At 42.8% G+C, this 19,721-nt stretch overlaps 1 protein-coding gene across 1 annotated transcript in view; it reads right to left on the minus strand.

The window, feature by feature from the left end:
• Positions 1-664: 664 nt before the first annotated feature.
• Positions 665-19,721, minus strand: part of JPH1 (junctophilin 1) — a gene marked incomplete at its 5' end in the record, with an annotated part of 76,971 nt that continues 57,914 nt past the window's right edge. Inside the window, 4 exons of the mRNA XM_082859007.1 lie at positions 665-1,004; positions 1,517-1,563; positions 8,354-8,994; positions 18,791-18,909. Of these exons, the coding sequence (XP_082715133.1) occupies positions 959-1,004; positions 1,517-1,563; positions 8,354-8,994; positions 18,791-18,909 (853 nt within the window). The 3' untranslated portion in view covers positions 665-958. The remainder of the gene's footprint in view (positions 1,005-1,516; positions 1,564-8,353; positions 8,995-18,790; positions 18,910-19,721) is intronic.

Below are 19,721 nucleotides of genomic sequence, written 5' to 3' on the forward strand. Positions count from 1 at the left end.
AAAAGACAGATACTTAAAAATTGTCTAAGCCTTTAAAATGTGAAATACAATTACAAAAGGACTTTGAAAAACATGAAAGGCGTAAAATTGAGAAGCACTGATTTTAACAAAGCTTTATGCTCTACCTGAACGTATTCAACAAAAATTTAAGTTTGGGGAGAAAAAAAAAAAAAAGAGCAGTTATTAATAGCATCTTGCTTAACTTTCATGGGAATTAACATAGCTACTGACAAGATTTTATTTGGTTGGCAAAGTACGTCAGCAATGAAACTGAATCCTTTAAACACCGATTACTGCAATCCGTGCAACATTTTGACTCTACTTCTTAGAATTCTCTCGTGTTTCAGCTTTTAAAATTTAGCACCTCCTAAGTGCGTAAATAATTCATCTCAGTAGTGTTAAAAATGTTTAAAGTTAAATTATTTTTAGGTAGGTGTAATGCCTTTCAAATTGCTAACTTTTAAATAGCCTTTTACAGGTTTAGGAAGACTAAACGACACGAACAATGATGTATTGCTATCAAAATAAACACATTTTCTCTAGCATTCTGTTGTTTCTTTTCCTTGAGATGCGACACATGTGCGCTTCAGCCAGCCGGGACCGCATGTTGAAGATGACTATACATCGGATTTAAATAAACAGCAGAAATGAACATAATCGTGCACAAGCCAACGAAACCTTCTCTCCCGGGACGTTCCAGGAGATGAGAAAGCAGCAGGTCATGGCATAAGACTGGTGAGTGATGCGGCTACCTACTTCTTCTAATGAGACAGGAGTGAATGCTGGAACCACGGCCACAGCAACACAATCCTCCGACCGCATTCCTCGGGCAGTCGTTTGTTTCCCCAGCTCCCTACTAGAATCGTCAGATGGTAAAATAGTAAGGCAGCTGTTGACTTCCATCAAAAAAAAAAAAAAAAAATGCAGCTCCATACATTTCCAGTTTAGTCACACTCTGCTAGGACAGATGGAGTAGCCAATGCCAGGAACTTCGCCGGATGGGGCTGCTTCAGCAGATTTTAAAAAAGAATGATTATTAAGTTTTGCTCTCCAACATGGCTGCTTGCTTCAGCTCCCAGAGGACCCCAAAGCATTCCCAGGGGGACCGAACGGGTCCTCCGGCTGAATTTCCCCAGTTTCATCTCTCTCTCTCTCTCTCTCTCTCTCTCTGGTGATCCCATCCTAATTCCAAGCCTCCTTCCCTGTGTCTGAGTCTGACTGCGGTGTGCCATTTAAAGGGCTGATGACACCACCGCAGAGAACTGTGGGCTAACACCACTAGTTGTCATGACTTCACTGAAGGGTCAAAACAGTTACATCATTGAGTAACTATGTTGAATCGCATTCAGGCACAGCCACAATTAAAGTGAAGGACAATACGTAGTTGTTAAAAAAAAAAAAATTTGAATATGGGGAAGAAAATGTTATATATTGTGATTTTATAGAGAAATGAAGGCTGTTCTTACCTTTTCCTAATTCCAATCAAGTTAGAAAGTGAACAAAAAGAATGGCCAACCCGATATTCAACAGCATGACGAGGACAATCATGATTGAATTAGGGCCCTGGGGACGAAAGAGAACAAAACAAGTGCCACTTTTCCATGTTAACGGCAGTAGATAAATTAGCTCACAAAACCAATTACCAAACATATTTAAAAAGACCCAACACGGTTGCAGTAAATAAGGTATGAAGAATGACGGCAGTTCCAAAAGGTATAAACTAAAAATAGCTAGGCTGTATTTAAATGGCGCCGTCTCTCAACTTTCACTTAAAGATGAATCCGGTCTTGATTAAAGCTAAAAAACGACTTAAAAAGTAATCGACTTCACCTCGAAACACTGGGCAACAGTCTGGGTGAGACACAGCTCACCATAAAGGGTTTAAAAACTGATGGGAATTAGATACGCATTTTTGTTAAGGTGTATGTAAGTCGTCGGATAAAGAGGAATCATTTCCTCATAAAGGCAGTTAGAAGGGGAGAGTGAAATCCGCAGACAATGAGGCTGCTCTGGAAAAGTTCAGGAAAAACTCAAAATGAGGTTCTTTGACTCTTGCTTTTCTTGCTTTTCCTGGGTTTCTTTTTGGATACTATCCCTTCCTTAAGGTGAAAGCTGCAAGTGGGAGACTGAGCCCTCTCAGAAGCTACTGTGCAGGTCTAATTTTCAATTCCTCTGCTTAAAGCCACAACGTTTCAGAAATCAGGTTACATTTTAACAAATCAGAGTCCTATTTTGCCAAATACTGCTATAAATAAATACCACATAGCCCAAGGTACCCAAAATTTACTTTTTTTTTTTAAAAAAAAAAAAAACAAAGAAACCTTATATGACCCATCGTTTTAGATCTGCCTGTGCTTGGCCATCTTTATTACAAAGATGCGATCTTGGTATTTACTATTAAAATAGTGTCTAATTCTTAAGTAGCATTAAAAGTGTTCTAAAACTTGCCATATAAGAGAGGTTGGGTAGGTAGTTTTATTCTCATTCTACAGATGAGGAAACAGTTGTACTATATTTGACCATCCAATGAGACTACAGTGAAACTGGGTCAGAGTCCTCAAATGTCGTATTGATGTGATCTTTTTTGCGGGGAGGGGGTGGCTAAGTGAGCAAGGGAGACCGGAACTGCCACTGGTCCGGTGCTTATCTCGCAGGACCTAGGGCTTGAGCCTCATATCCTTCAAGGACATCTCCTTTCTGGATGAGGTCACAACCTCCTTGGTAGAGGTCAGAGTACCCTGTTCTTTACCCTAATGCTTCACACTTTACTGTCGTTTCTTGTTAACTGTCATCTTTCCCCCTAGACTGAGTTCCACAGGGGCACTGCCTTGTTTACCACTCTATGCCCACACATAAGGGCTGCCCAATTCATCCAGGCAACCAATATTTAATGAAAACCAATCTTTCGGTACTTTTCCAAGTGCTGTGGAGCTGGTGGTTGAACTGATATATTCACTGTACTAAATGAGGAACAGGGTGATTAATAAAATCAGGGTGAGAGAGAGGAGGAATAAAAATGGGTGCCCTTGATGTAGGGACTGTTAGGAAGAAGAAAAAGCCTAGTTCCTAAACCCCAAGTAAATGGGAGGAAAACAAACACTTAATTCTTCACGGTGACTATTAGTTCCATTTTACAAAGCTCCGAGAGGGTAAATGTCTTGCCCGAGGTTACTCAAGCCAGTTTGAACAAATTAGAACTGGGATTAAACTTTAGTCTGTTCACTTCAGAGCTACATGTTCTTTTTATCTCTATTAAACCCACAGGCCTTAGTTTAAAAATAATTTCCCATCAACTTCTTTAAAATGGCATTTTCATCTACATCCTATGATACTGTAGTATCAGAAAAACATCAAATCTTGATAATGACCAATGGTTCTTTCAGTAGAGTTGTGTTCTCAACCTATGTAACTCCTCAATCATGGTTAACTTAGAACATATCAATAATGTAGGAAACTCTTATAACTCAGAAAATAATTGAGATGATCTTTCAACATCATTACTCAGCATGGAGATTAAGGAAATGCTGTTACTACACAAACTGATTAGATCTTGCCATGAATGTGTTAAGAATTTTGGGATCGTCTCAACTCTTTTGGGTTAGTGGATTTCTTTTCATAATTCCTAAAGACAGTGATATGAAAGAAGATGAGGAAAAGTAACAGGGTCAGAGCAATACAATGTGGAGTTCAGTGACTTACACGGACGCTAGGAAAGCGGAATAATAGAGTACCTTCGGTAAAGCTACTTTCAAAGACTTAAGGTGTGCCTGGACCTTTAACTCCCATTTCATAAATCCTTATAAGGTTCTATGAATTTCTAACCTTTTTGAATTGGTTAGTATTTTGGGCTTGTGTGTGTGTATATATTTATATACCTAACACTATTGAACATGTATTTCTCGTATATATTCTAATATACAAATACATGTATATTTCTCCTACTAGTATAGCACCATTATATAAAGCTATTTTTAAAGATGACTCAGTGAAGATGAGGGCAAACCAGCAATAAAAGACTCAAACAGCAACCGGGTAAAAAATAAGTTCTGGGATGCTATGTTTAATAGGCAGATACCAAGACGTCAGTGACCTCTGTGCTCTTCAGATACCTGGGCTGGGTACAGGCTGGAAAGCTTTAAGGTGAAGTCTCATAAATATGACTGTGGTGGCCAGTTGTAGCTTAAAATAGCAAAATGAAAAAAAAAAATCAGTCTTGATTTTCAAGACGGACTGGGACAGGTGTAATAAAAGAAGCTGTGGCAGGGCAAAGTGCGAGTCTTGTTTGGAAGAAACTTTCAGGCAGTTAGAAAATAAAGTGCAGGAAGTCAAAGACGTTCTAACTCAAAATTTTTTTCTTCAAGATACTATCGCTCATTTAAAATTGTGAAGAATTTTCTGAAGAGTTAGTATAGTTTATGTTAAACCTCAAACTTCTCCAAAAACATGGAAAAAGCAAAGTTTAATTATATGTATTTATGGAATGTGTGTGTGTGTTTCAAACCTGATCTAACAGGGATAGGGATGCCTTAGGTTTCACGACAATTCAGAGGAAAGGTCGGGTAAATCTCAGACTCTGAGGCTGATCGGTGTAATTGCTAAGAGAAAAGTGCAGGTAGTTTTCAGGAGTTGAGATTCCTAAAGAGAAGACTCCTCACTAGTCTATTTGATGATAAGGTTCTAAAGATACCTCCACTGCCTCCTAGCCAAGCTGCCACACCGCGAAATCCTACAAAAAATCCTGGCATCCCATAGAATTGAGTCCACAGGAGTCACAGACTGAAGGGACGGTGCAGAGTGATCCTTGCCAGGGCTTCCCTTCCCCTAAGTGTCAGCCTGTGTCCCAGAAGAGTCTCTGGATTTCTAGGAGATCAATATCTAGGGTGATCCTGAGGGTGGGTCAAAACCTACTGGAATATTTATGAACTATTTATGCTCCAACTAGTGTTAAGGCAAACTCAGTAACAGTCAATGCTCTTTGAATACTTACTTTGTGCTAGGCCCTGTGCTGAGAACTTTATAAAGTATCAACTCATTTAATCTTTACCACAACCCTTGCTACAGGTACAGATGAAAAAATCAAGTCACGGAGCAGTCAAGAAACTTGCCTAAGGTCATCGAGCTGGTAAGTAACACAGCTGGGATGTGAACCTGTGAAGTGTGGCGCCAGAGGCCATACCGCTAGCCACTAGCCTACACTGTCTCAGTAAGCTGGCTAAAATTGTGCAGATGGTTTGGTCAGCCACCCTACGCGTGGTGATGCTGACCCAAGGTGGACCTCTCACAAAGATGGATTCAGTCTGCTTCCCCTCAAATGTCTGCTTTAGTGTGAACTCTGCCATGCATTTCCACGTTGTTATTTGTAAACTTCTAACTTACACAGTGTCTTTTTACCTCGAAATTGTATGCAGTGCTCTTTTGTTTTAAAGGCCATTCACTGCCTACCTTTAGGATCATTTTGTCACTTCCTAACTCTCTGTGAAGAAAAGTTATAAGGGGTGCGAGAGGCAGCTTTATGTTATTAAGGAAGAGAAGGTTAATTGTGAAACTCTCCGCACAAAGGTGCCAACTCAGTCCTGCCTTGCAGCTCCCGACAGAGGTGCAGAGCTGTTGGCCTCCCTTCTCTCTTGGGGTGTTCAGGGGAACCCTAGAGACCGGCCTGCAGAGCTGCACGATGCTTGGCCAACTCCCAGAATCTGACTGTTTCGCACATTCGTTAAGACAGATGCTGTTTCTGAACAAGAAGGCTGTGAATTTACCAAATATGCCTATTAGTAACGTTTTACAGAAAGACTACCAGGTAACTCATCTAATATGAGGAACACTGGGGCACACGCTTCCCCTTGGGGAGTTCTGGAAATCAACTGAACCCCACTACTGGGTACCCAAAGGTATAAACGATAATAGCCTTGCATTGCCTGAATCTCCCCTTTGTAAATCAGGCAAACCAACACTAATACGTAGGTGAGGCTTTACTAACCTATGGCTATAAATGCTGAAAGCCAAATAAGAAGTGAGTTATCACATTGAACAAATTCAGTAGTGATGATATTAGCACAGACAGTTATAATATCAGGATACTGACATACCAGTGTTAAAATATTTTAAAAGATGAATGCTCACTGAACAGTCTCAAAGTTATTGTTTTGAAAACCATTTATCTCTATGGAGGTTGACCTTCAGAAGGTTAATCATGTTAACCTGATTTATTCATATTTAGATAATTAAAATGGTGAGAATTTTAAAAAGGTGGGAACCTGTGTTGATCGATATTAGCAAAATAAACCTAAGAAATTTCAAATATAAGTTAATTAAAAAATGAATTTCAATGTCTAACCCTATGAGTAGATAGAACAGTAAGAAAAATTTTTTCTTAAAGGTAAGAAACTGATGGATGTATTGTTGGCCAAAGTATTAATCCACACCTTTATGCAAATATGCTTCTGAAATTACTAGTAAATACTGGGTCAGCTGTGGCTTCCTCCCTAGAGTCCAATCTTTTCCAAAGGCATATGACTAGGTCAACAGATCAGTCAACTTTTTATCAAAAATTACTTAGCTTCAGATTTTATGAATTCTACAGAATCTGATAAAATACTAATTCCTTTTATCATTAACAAATCTCATGGAATGAGGATGTTGGTATTTATCAGTAACTGAAAGCTTTCTGGTTGAATAACAAAAACCTTAAATGCTCCAGACTCATAATAAAACTAGCATCTACCAGAAAACTGAAATTTTAGGAGAACTGACACTCGGAGGAGTTAGAAGACCAAAGTGATTTTCTTAAACAGTTGAAAAATTTCACTTCTCGTATGGGAAAGAATAAGTTCTAGCTGCAAAGCCTGGCCATTAAATAAAATCCACACTATTTATGAGGATAATTCATAATAGCTAGAAAAGATGTTCTTTCGTCTAAAGATGCTGAGCATTGTGGGTGCGGAGTCAAAAGGCAGGTTAAGGACTTAGCAAATGGCAGTGGAGCCCTCCTCCTGGTTAGAGCACAGGCGCAGGGGGCAGGTGGGCCGTGATTCCTTCCCAGCCCTCAGAATTAGCTATTGTTATGGACTGCATATTTGGATCTATCCCCTGCCCCCAAATTCATCCACTGAAGCCCTAACCCCCAATGTGATGGTATTTGGAGGTGGAACCTTTGGGAGAGAATCAGCTCATGAGGGTGGAGCCCTCAGGATGGGATTAGTGCCCTTCCAAGAAGAGACGCCAGAGAGCTTGTTTCCTCTCAGTCCCGTGAGGACACAGGGAGAAGACGGCCTGTGTTCTATGGACCAGGAAGTAAGTGGCTTCTCACCAGACACTGAATCTGCTGGTGCCTTGATCTTGGGACTCCTGAGCCTTCAGAACTGTGAGAAATAAATGTTTGCTGTTTAGACCACCCAGTCTAGGGTAGTTTTGTTATAGCAGCCAGAGCTAATAAGACAGCTACCATGTAGTCCGTTTTTTTTTTTTGGTGGTGCCTCACAGCTTGTGGGATCTTAGTTCCCTGACCAGGGATCGAACCCTGGCCCTCAGCAATGAAAGTGAAACAGGACAGAAGGGGGCAGGGCACAACCTTTAAAAGAATGATATAGCCATAGTACATGACAAAGACTGGTTAGAACCAAATAGGTCCAAGATGGCAGAAGATCTGACTTCCAGAAGACCTTAAGCCTCATTGCATGCTCATTGTAATGTATCACCATATGCTAAGTGACACATCCACCAGCGCCGTTGACAGTTCCGAGGCCAACCATTAAAGGTCAAAAAGTGGGCGGTGACCCAATTCCTGGAAATCCCCGGCCCTTCCCCAAAAGTTGGAATAATCCACTCATTAGCCTATGAAATTACCAGCCCATAAAAATGAACCACCCCATATTTCGAAGCCTCTTGTCTTCCAAGATGGCCCACACTCTGTCTGTGGAGTGTGTTTTTCTCTAAATAAATCTATCACTTTGTCTCCGAATTCTTTCACAACGAAGAAAGAACCTTAAATCCACCGGGAACCAAAGTGCAGAGTCCTAACCACTGGACCGCCAGGGAATTCAACAGCTACCATGAAGCTCACCAAGAAGTGCTGGTAAAGGCTTGTAAAAGTGCAGCTGCAACAAGCTAGTCACGTCAGCCTACCTGCATGAAGCCTGAGGGTTGGCCGAGTGAGCACAGAGGAATTTCTGCCCGAGAGCCCACTGTGGCTCAAGCTACCAGTGCTAGGCTCTACTCTACACAGCCCGGTGCTCCCAGGGACTTTTGCTAAGCGTAGGTGCAAATCGTCATCATCAAGGCGCAGATGCCCCACGCTGCCACCCGAAAGAACCGAAAGGAGCAGAAGTGAGAGAAAAACACGTCTCGCACGACTTACCGAATTGGCTTCTTTTTCCAAAGAAGGGCACGAATCGTTGCTTGCTGGGTTCTTTGGTATAGCAAGTTCAGACTTCTTAGCTTTTGGCTCAGCTTTGCTTTCTTTGGCAACTGGTTTTGTCACAGATTTAGGGGGACTCCACCTGTTGGGCGACGGCTTGTGCACCAGCGCCGAGGAAGACGGGCTTGGCCCTTCCTCTTCTTCCACGTCCTCCGGGGGGTACTGGGGGGCGTTCAGTTTCACGTAGTAGCCGTGATACTGAGAGTGCAGCTCCCCGTTACTGGGGTTAGGGACGTGGTGACGGCCAGAGTACCTGGAGTGGGGCACAGCCGCTCCCACCTCCTTCGTGGGAGCCTTGGAGGTCAAGGGCTTATTGACGGTGGCCGTCACCTGTTCCTCGGCTGCACTCCTTTTGTCTTGGTTGAGTCTGGCCCCTGAGCTGGGATTCTGCTTCTTCACGGGCTTTGGGGAGGGAGAGCCGCCTTGTTTGGGACTTGCCTCGGGAGACGCTGGGGGTGTCGTGCCTTTGCGATAAAAATGAGGAGATTCCTTTGGTGTAGGTGGCTTTTCCGGGACCTTTTCTTCTGGATTTTCTTTAGCATCTACACCTTCCTGAAATCTCTGTTTGACATAATCTGGACCTGGGGAGAAAGGGGACAACACAGGGGAAGGTGATAAAAAATAATAAGGCATAAAGGCTTGTTCCTCATGGCTACTCATATATTATTTTGCTAAATCAGCTTAGCCTTTTCTCTTTTTGTTTTAAACATATTTATGAGGCTTTGACTAAGCATAAGGACGTTTCATTCCCTAGGAGAAAAGATTATTTACTGATTAAAAGTTTTTAAGTTAATATATACCATTATGTACACTATTGTGATAGCCACAAAAGTTAAACAGTCCTGCTTTTTGCTGCTGGTAGAATACAGAGGCAGAATTCATATGGCTAGAGCACTGGAGACAGCACCATAATTAATCTGAACGTTCCAATTTACATGGTATAACTAAAATACAGAGTATACACTCATATACAAAAATAAACTGACTCGTATGTTTAATATGTAATATATTAGAACACTTAAGTATATTAATGTTTAATAAAGTATCTATACTGTCGGTGGAGAACATGCAGATAACATAGTTTTAATGACCCTTCATCAAAGGAGCATTTAAACTGCCTAGTTAGGAGCAACTTCTGAGCTTTAGGTTACACTTTATAAGATGACTTACTCGGAGTCCCTTCACAGCCTGGGTTTGCATCAGCAGCGTTTCTGCAGGCATCAAAGTCAAGACAAGGCAGTTGTCTTTGGCTCTGTAGTCTCAGGATTTTTTTTTTCTTTTTCTGAGTACTTTAGAATTGTGTAACAATCATATGTTATTTTCATAAATAGAAGAAAATTTCACTTAAAAAAAGGGACCCTGGTGCCATTGTTATTTTATGGGTAGATTTTGGGGGGAGTGGGGATGTAAGGAGAATGTGCATCACAAGATGGTACTGGCAGTGAGCACTTACTTAAGGAGGCCAGGGGTCCAGAAAAGGGCCTTTCTGGGGCCCTCAGAGACATGCTCCAAGGCAGTGCCCTTCCTTCTAGGCACTTTGCCCCTCAGCCCCTCCCCAGTAACCGGGTCCTGTGCATCCTTTGGCCACCACTTCACCCATCAGCCATTTCTCATCACAGCAAGTCAAGGTCACACAGTCCAGCTGGCCCTCTTCTCTGCAAAGGGGCAGGAGCTGACAATGTCATCTCTGGAGTACCCAAGGAAGAAATCACCCACCAACTTGCTTACAGGAGCTGACCAGCTCTTGTCAACTCCAGAGCACTGCATCTGTTCGCTTCCCTTCCTGTCTCTACTCCCACCTCTCAGCCCAGAGGGGCTGAAGAACAATTATCCTTAAAATTGTTAAAAATACATACTACCTCCATCAGCAGATGAATGGATAAAGAAGAGGTTTTATACACACACACGTGGAATACTACCCAGACATAAAAGAGAACGCAAGTTTCCCATGTGCAGCAACATGGACGGACTTGGAGGGCATTATGCTAAGTGAAATAAGTCAGAGAAAAACAAATACTGTATGGTGTCACTTACGGAATCTAAAAGATACAACCAACTAGGAAATATAACAGAAAAGCAGCAGACTCACAGATATACAGAGAACAAACTACTGGGTACCAGTGGGGAGGGAGGGAGGGGCACTATGAGGTGGGGGAGTAGAAGAACTACTGGGTGTAGGATAGGCTCAAGGATGTATTGTACAACAAGGGGGGGTATAGCCAATATCTTGTAATAACTGTAAATAGAAAATAACCTTTAAAATTGTGTAAAAATAGGGCTTCCCTGGTGGCGCAGTGGTTGAGAGTCCGCCTGCCGATGCAGGGGACGCGGGTTCGTGCCCTGGTCCGGGAAGATCCCACATGCCGCGGAGCGGCTGGGCCCGTGAGCCATGGCCGCTGAGCCTGCGCGTCCGGAGGCTGTGCTCCGCAACGGAGAGGCCACAACAGTGAGAGGCCCGCGTACCGCAAAAAAAAAAAAAAAAAAAAAAGAAAATTGTGTAAAAATAAAAAATTTCAAAAAGGTAAATAAAAAAATTACATACTACCGACTTGTAATTGCTCTTCCCATGTTGTGAGACTGCCATTTATTATACAAGGCACTTTCCAAAATGTAAAGCCTCAGCAAAATCTTAGGAAGCAGGCAATATTCCGATTTTACTGATATGGAAACAGCTGTAGCAGCTGAAAAACCCAAAGTCACACAGCTCCTGTGTATCCTTAAGATAAAATATAATGCAACATGGAATACACTAAGCCCAGAAATGAGAATCCCCAAGGACCCACATTTATAGCTTGTACTCAGGGCCAAAAGCATAAGAGCATTATCTCATATTCCATCCTCCAGAAGACAAAGCCAAACAGGGTTCAGATTTCCCAAACAGGTCAACACCGCCAACAACTGAGATTTCCTTTTCTAAACTTGGTTAAGTACCCCCTTTAAAAAAATCGGCAATTTTCTTTTACATCCTCCATTAAAAACGGCAGTGTGACTTCTTGGCACAGAGATGTATCTCACTTGAGTGAAGAAAAAGAGGCAACTGCAATTATTCAAAAGGTGCTGTCTTTGTTTCTGGATTCTTCCTTGGTGTTGTGACTGGGACATACCACCAAGAGGAAGAAGCATCGGCAGCACCAGAAAGCGACATTCTTCATCAACAGGCTTGCCCCTACTTTCAAAAACCCATGAAGAACATTTATACTGGCCTTTCATGGAGAAGCCCCTCCTCTGCAGTGTACCGTTTACATATTTTCCTCCCACCCCTCTACCCCAGATTTCATCAGAACTTGGTTTCATTTGTGCTTCTCTGTTATCCAATTTTAGAGCATTACTGAAATACCCATCTAGGCATGGTAGGAAGTGTTCCGTGCAAAGGTAATTAATTGTCAAGACTCTTGGAGCCAATCATTTTTCATTTAAGCCGCCTAACTCTGAAACACAAATTACGAAGTACTTTTAATGTCTTCAATCTAAGGGGTCAGTGCAAACGTTAATTTTGCAAATCCTTCTCTCTTGAGATTAAGTCATATTAAAAGCTAATGTTTAAATACACACAACAGAAAAGAACGGGAAAAAATAATCTCTGGCAGACATGACTAGTTATGCACTCTTGATGTTGGAAGGAGAAGACAGTCACTGAACCACGAGAAATAAAGCTGTCACAAAGCCTATGTGCTCCATTTTGAAAAGGTGAGACCCTAACAGTGGCGCTTACAAGTTCAGGATTTATCTGGGTAACCACTGGTCTCACCTGCGTTTACTGCAGAAAGCAGATGAGAAGCTGAAATGGGAGCTGCTCTGACAGATCCCAGCAAGCGCCAGCTGCCAGCAAGGGATGAGACTCTGCTGAAACGCTAACAGCGACAAGAGATCGTTTATTTGGGAGGAAACTCAGGCAATTCAGTAAGAGCGGGTCCAAGAAAAATAATGTTTTAAAAAGTGATATGCTTTAGTTATCTGGAAAAAGAACAAAGACTTACAAATACCTGAAGACAAAGCACAGTTTCAAACGCTCTTTGTAAAGAGTGAGTAGAACTCTGCCTACCTCTTAATTTATGCTATCATTAATAGGCCAAGCAGAGAATGATTTGGCCACTGGAGGATTTTGTAGTAACCGACTTACGAAGCTTTATTTTGGATTCCATTGAATGTATTTATTATGTTTATGAACTCTCAAATACCGGTCTAACCACTCCTTTAGATCTTTAGAAATCTCATGCATTGCTCCTTTGCACAGTTTTCCTGTCTTAAATGTCTTAGGAAAGGCATTTCTCGTGCCCTATCTCCTAAGACATGGTTTTCAGGCGTATTCAATTCAGTTTTATTTACAGGGCTTCTGATGATATTCAAAACCTGTTGAGCTCAAAGAATTTACCAGCACCACCTTTCAGATGAAAAAATCCCCCCTGCTTTATTATGCGTTAAAAATTGGCTGGATAAGGGAATAAAGGCACGCCAAAGCAGTCAATCCACATTTGCTGCCCATCAGAGGTACCTGGGGTGCGATTCCCAGAGAATTTAATAAGTATGAATCGAAGCCTAGAAATCTTGATGTTTAACAAATGCTCCAGGTAACTCTCATGTACCCAGTACTGGCATTTAAAAGCATAGCAAATTTAGGATTGACATGTAAACACTGCTATATTTAAAATAGAAAACCAGGGACTTCCCTGGTGGTGCAGTGGTCAAGAATCCACCTGCCAATGCAGGGGACATGGGTTCAATCCCTGGTCCAGGAAGATCCCACATGATGCAGAGCAACTAAGCCCATGCGCTCTACTACTGAGCCTTCGCTCTAGAGCCCACATGACACAACTACTGAAGCCCGTGTGCCCTAGGACCCGAGTGCTGCAACTACTGAGCTCGCGTGCTGCAACTACTGAAGCCTGCATGCCTAGAGCCTGTGCTCCGCAACAAGAGAAGCCACTGCAATGAGATGCCCGTGCACCGCAACAAAGAGTAGCCCCCGCTCACCACAACTAGAGAAAGCCTGCGCACAGCAACGAAGACCCAACGCAGCCAAAGATAAATAATAAAAATAAATAAATAAATAAATAAAATAAAATAGATAACCAACAAGAACCTACTGTATAGCACAAGGAACTCCGCTCAGTATTCTGTAATAACCTAAATGGGTAAAGAATTTGAAAAAGAATAGATCCGTGTATATGTATAACTGAATCACTCTGCTGTACACCTGAAACTAACACTGTTAATCAACTATACTCCAATATAAAATAAAAATTAAATTAAAAAAAGCACCTGGGCGAGACCTTGAAATAAAGACTTCTGACTCAAAAAAAAAAATTAATTAAAATTAAAGTGTGGCAAAAAGTATGTTGACTAGAGGTAGACCCAACTCCAGCCTCCCTTACCTGCATCCAGCTGGAAGTGGTTCCAGCATGGCGTAGTCAACTGGGGACTGGCCAGCTACCTGAGGATACACACTTAGATTTTACAGAGTAAGATTAAGTGCTTTTAAAACAAGATATTTAGTATAACGCAGAGGGCAAAAGTTTTTCCTGGACAAGTTTCTTGGAAGGCACACGGTGTGACTACTACTTGTCTGTGTAGTAATGTGCGTCAGTGTTGCAATGCCAAGCAGCATAAAGTTGATGAGATGCAGCAGTTCATTAAAAAGACTAGTCAGAATATCACCAAGGAGGGAAATTATGAGAAGTGTTGATAGCTGTCGCAGTCAGCATTTTTGTCTGTTTTTACAGACAGTATTTCTAAGTCCTAAGGGATTTTTTTTTTCCCCTGGGGATTTAGTATTGGGACGATGTCAGAGACGGGTCACCTGCTCACTGACATGCCGCACAACACGAAACAACAACACTGAGCGCGTGTCATGCCCACACACAGAAAGGTTACACGTCACAGCTGGCATGAACGGCGGATGGAAACAGCAGGGCGTTCAGCTAGTTCTTCATAGGTGAGCCTCAGGGAAACGGCTGTGGGCAGAGGAAGCACCACGGAGACTCCTCCAAACAAATGTCTACCAGGGCAGTGCTGATGCCAAATGCTTTGTAGCAACATCATAAGTCATTAAATAGATAGTAGGATTTTTCTGCGGAGACTGCCAATCAGTAAAAGAAGACCAGACTGAAAGATTTTTAAAAAATTATATAACCGATAGCAGGATCCCTTTTATATTCTATGTGGAAAGAATGCTACATTCCCACAGGACTTTAGAGTCCCATCGGTAACAATACCGCAACTTCTGAGAACACAGCCACAGCCCTGTTGTCCGCAAGCCGTGGGACACCCAGCCCAGGGCCCCTTGCACATGGTGGGCTTTCAATACACACGTGTGTGGAACGGGATACACTGGAATGCCTAAGTGGTAAGAATAACCAGCAAACCCATGAATTATTAATTTCACGTCAACTAGTGGATTATTCAGTTTTCCTTTTTCTATGAAAAAAATTTATTCAGAATTTTGGGTCTGGAAAGTGAGTTTAGAAGGCATCTATTCCAGGATGCTTCTTTCTTCTTAACCAAAAGTATTACATATTAATGATAGGCACGGACAATTCTTAAGACTTCTAATCCATACCAGAGCTTAGTTATCACTGTCTCAAAATAATCTATACTAAAAGACTTCACTTTAAGTAATCAACACACTGTGTGTGTGTGTGTGTGTGTGTGTGTGTGTGTGTTACACCCTGTTTGTCTCCCTGCCCCTCACAAATTCATATGTTGAAGCCCTAACCCCCAATGTGATGTTATTGGAGGTGTGGCCTTTGGGAGATAGCTTAGATTAGTTCACGAGGGTGAGACTCTCACGATGGGCTTAATGCTCTTATGAAAAGAGGAAGAGACACCAGAGTTCTCTCTCTCCAGGTGCATGCACTGGGGAAAGGCCATCTGTGAGCCAGGAAGGTGGGCATCACCAGAACCTAACCATGCTGGCACCCTGATCTTGGGCTTCCAGCCTCCAGAACCACGAAAAATAAATGTCTATTGTGTAAGTCACCCCGTCCATGGTACTTTGTTTTAGCAGCCCAAGCTGACTGATACACACGCTTAAACACAGAAAGACAAAGCTCGTTGAGGGTGCTGCCTAGGCACCTGGCAAGAGGGCCCTACGTAATACATTTGCCACATTCTCTTTTTTAACCCATGACCAGTGACCCCCACAACGGACAAACATCACCGGAAATTAAAAACAAAGTAAGCATCTTGATGGAAAGGAAACTGAAACAGTGGGGAAATGAGCCATACATAGAGTTTCCCAATCATTCTCCACCATGTCCAACTCCCCACTACCTGCTCAGTGATCCTCCAAAGTCTCACCTCAGCTTTCCGGGCTTAAAAACCTGATTTCATCAGCACTTTGAAGTAGAGCCATCCCTTGGGGCAGACTCACATCACCAAAGCTCACAAGACTGATGGTTGACACCAGAAGACCAATTCGTCAGTTCACAATGAGCAAGGTAAATGTCACGGAGCCCTGAGACCTGCACTGATTACCACCAGTGCATGCTCTCCCTGTTGGCAGACCTCCACGAGAAGCTCAACGAAAATCAGAAGGTTAGTGGTGGATGTGGAATCAAGACGGAGGCATGAGATGAATCGAGTATCTAATGGCATCATGCTGAGCTAACCTGAGGCACCCATTTCTTCACTCGGATGATCTCGCCAGGAAGGCCACACACAGCTGGCCACGGTTCCCTGCATCCCTCCCTATCGCAGAAACACCCTTGCCAATGCAACTGCGGTACTCCAAGGTTTTGGGCCATGGGTTTGCTCTCCTCTAGACAGCATTTGGATGGGCACTGCCTAGTTTTGCCTCTGTGACTCTTTCTTCTATGCTACTTTGGGGGGTGACCGAGTCTTTAGAGGTTTCAATACACTCAATCAGGTTACAAGGAAATCTTGCTATGCTACAGCCGTGCTGTCACTTACGATCACTTTATACACTTCTGTGCAGTCTCATGGGCTCATCTTAACTCCCGGAGGGCAACCTCATTTCTAAGTTCTTGGGGGACAACTCACTGTGTCACTCATACTCATGGCAATTTAGGTTTCTGGGTACTATGCAATCATCGACATACACATTCATACACATCCATTGGTACGCTTTGTCTTACATGTTACGACTTGGCCCTTTGAGTGATAAAGCCATTCTACATGGCTACGTTTTTTCTGTAGTTTTAAACTAAACTATAGAATAATACAGTTTTGAACTAAAAGTAGAAGACTGAACTAAGATGGGAAATATCTGAAAATACCGCCAGCTCCTGAAAAGAGGTAACTTACTATGAAAGTGTTCGAAATATAAGCTATGACAGACATCCTTCTTTCCCCAGAGTTAACAACTTCTATATAAGACACATCCATTCCAAACAAAGGGAACATTTGTATCTGTGATATGTAAATTAAACAAGCAGCCTGGCTCAGAGAAAGTACTTGAAAGCCCTTTCAGAAATGTCTATCTGATCTGATCACCCTGTAAATGCAGAGTGGAAAGCATGAGTTATGCTCCCGTGAGAAGATCAATAATACTCAGTACAGAAAAGGCTTTCTATACAGTTGTCGAAGGAAGTGTTGGCTGCGGGTCAAAGGGGATTGCAGCCGCTGCCCTTAGCTCCTGTCTCAAACAGACCCCTTGTCATCTCGTGCCGCTGTGATATATTCATTACTGACAGCTTGCTTATATGAAGCTGTTTTAGCTAAGAAAGGGTGGAATTACATTTTCCCACAATATGTTTTCCCCCCTCAAATGCTTTCACATCATAAAAAGCTTTTAAAACCATTTAGCCTGGAAAACTGAGATGACCTCCCGTATCATTTACCTCTTGTTAACACCTAATAGCAAGCTACAGCGACCCTATTCCCCAACAGAATTAACAACAGAATCAAGAAATGACCATCTGCAGACAACAGCAAGTTTGTTTGCTTCCAAAGCAGCTCGAGCCCAGGGCTGCTATGTGAACCTGCACCGTCTCCTGACTGCTGAGCTGCTCCCAAAAGCTTCACTGCTGGGAAGGAAAAAGATGATCCCTCCTGGGTGGCTGAATCCCCTCCCCAGCTCTCACACCCTAGGACAGGTAGCTGCTAACGTGTGTGAGTTTCCAGAAGAGTGTTTATTCCTACTGCAAAAAATGGAAAATTTCCCTTTCCTAATAAAATACACATACGTATTCAATGATTTAAATCCCACCCAGAGGTTTAGAAAGGATGCACACAAAAGAAGAGGCCCATTATCACTGGTCCCCTCCCTTGGAGCCGAACTAGTACAGAAGTCGCTCTGTGGTAACTCAATCAACTCATCAACCGGACTGGGCCCCTCCCTAAGCTCTCCTCCTAAAAACTGAGTCTTGTTAATGGCCTTTTACTGTCTTCATTCTTTGCAGAAAAAAAAAAAAAAAAAAAATCCTGTCATTTCCTTTTCATTCTCCCATCCTTTATTATAGCCCCGTTCCTAGCTTTTAGAATACATGGACACTTGGTCTTCTATTCACTGTGACTTACCTTGTTCATGTAGTCACACTAATGCCCTGTGGGTTCCAATATTATGTCACCTTCACTGGAACCAAACAGGTATTGGACACGTGTGTTGTGCAGGGTGCTACTTATCCAGCTTGATTAACAGAAACCAATGTGAAAAAACTTTACCAAGACAATATAAATTTTGAAACTTAGAACATTTCTTTTAGTCTCTCTTGCCCAGAAATCTATTGATCCTACAAATCAACAGGAAGATGCTGTTTCTAAAACAATGGAGAAACATATATAAAAAGGTGGCGACTGCCATTTTGTTAACACCAGTATATTAAAGGGATGGAAGCAGTCTACTAGGAGACCACTAAGAAGTGAGGTAACTATTGAAACCCACTGTAAATATTTGTTTACTGCTATTCTATAACATCTGAGCCAGATGATCTGGAACGATTTTCTCCTCTTAATCTGTGCAGATTCATCTGTCTTTAAGTGGTGTATTTCTTTACGTCCTAACCAAATTCCTTTGAGGTGTATTAAAAAAAAAAAAGTCGCAGTACTTACTGGCTCTTCTCTTATTGCTAACGTGATGGTTCCCCGTGCTTCTGATTTTGAGGTACCTGTTTTAGCACCTGAGATGGTCCCCAACACACTAACACAATTTCTTAACCACTTCTCTTTTAGATTCCTGTCTTGTTTACTGCTATCAGCTCAAAGTCTGTTGCTGGGGGGTGGGCAGAGGCACCGGGGAAGAAGCCAGATCTCCAGCGCTAACACTTAGGGCTCCAGGCACGTGTTACTCTAAGCTCCCCCTTGTTTTGTAGTATTGCTGAAATTCATGGGGCACAGACCTTTGGATTAAAAGGAAAAGAAGGAAAAAAGGAAACCAGAGGCAATGCTCCTACCCCTCCCATCACAGGTCACCTGTCCTACCTGGCTGGTAGAAGTCAGGTGACAGCTCTCTGGCCACAGCTCTCGCGATGTCACACTCCTGGCGGGCGGCCAGAGCAGCCTGGTCGGCGGCGTCAGCTTTGGCTCTTGCGTGCGCGGTCCTACAGGAGCACAAAGGGCGCGTCAGCAGGGGCGGCACCTAGTTAATCACACAGGACGGGCAAACGGTCTACGGGGCAGGCAGGGCCTGGAAAGAAATGCTAACCGTGATCCTCGCCCCACATCTGCAACAGAAAGTTGTGAGACATCATACTGTTGTGAGACATCAATGAAAATCAAGCGGATGAAATCACCTGTGAATTGCCTCAATCTTTCTTTCAAGGTTAATGGAAGTATAACCAGTTGTATGAAAGTATAACAAGTTCTGCGCAGCTTAAGGCAAAGCCTGGTGTTCAAGACTTAGAGGATGAAATCCCCCGTTGACTTTGGTTGGTGTTTCCCCCCCCCCACCCCCCGACCATGGAGAGTAGAATTAGAGCATGTGAATTAACACAGGGCTCATGGATTTAATGTCTATGGTAGAATCAATACAAGGATTTGATTAAGAAAGATCTGCCCCGTGGTGTGCTGGTAAAGTAGCTCTCTGGGGGAAAAAACAGTAAAACTGATTTGTAGCACTGACTGATTTCCGTGGTGTCCGCGCTCCCAACGTGGCCAGGTCACACTATCAGCGTGACTCTGCTGAATGTGTAGTTGGGAACAGACGCACACCATGGGCTCCCCCCAGCCTGTAGGAGCAGGCCCAGTGGTCTGCGGGAAGAATGTGCTCAGGAGGCTTCCAAGGAGTCCATCTAGTTGTTCTTTAAGCATGTTTCTTGTGTGAAACCGAAAGCAGGCGGAGAGGTGGAGCGGGAAAGAGGAAAGGGATCTCTTTTTCAGTCTTCCACCTTCTCCCCGGCCCGTCCTCACCCAG

Source organism: Leucopleurus acutus (assembly GCF_964270905.1).
Source record: "Leucopleurus acutus genome assembly, chromosome: 17".
In the NCBI taxonomy this organism is placed as follows: domain Eukaryota; kingdom Metazoa; phylum Chordata; class Mammalia; order Artiodactyla; family Delphinidae; genus Leucopleurus; species Leucopleurus acutus.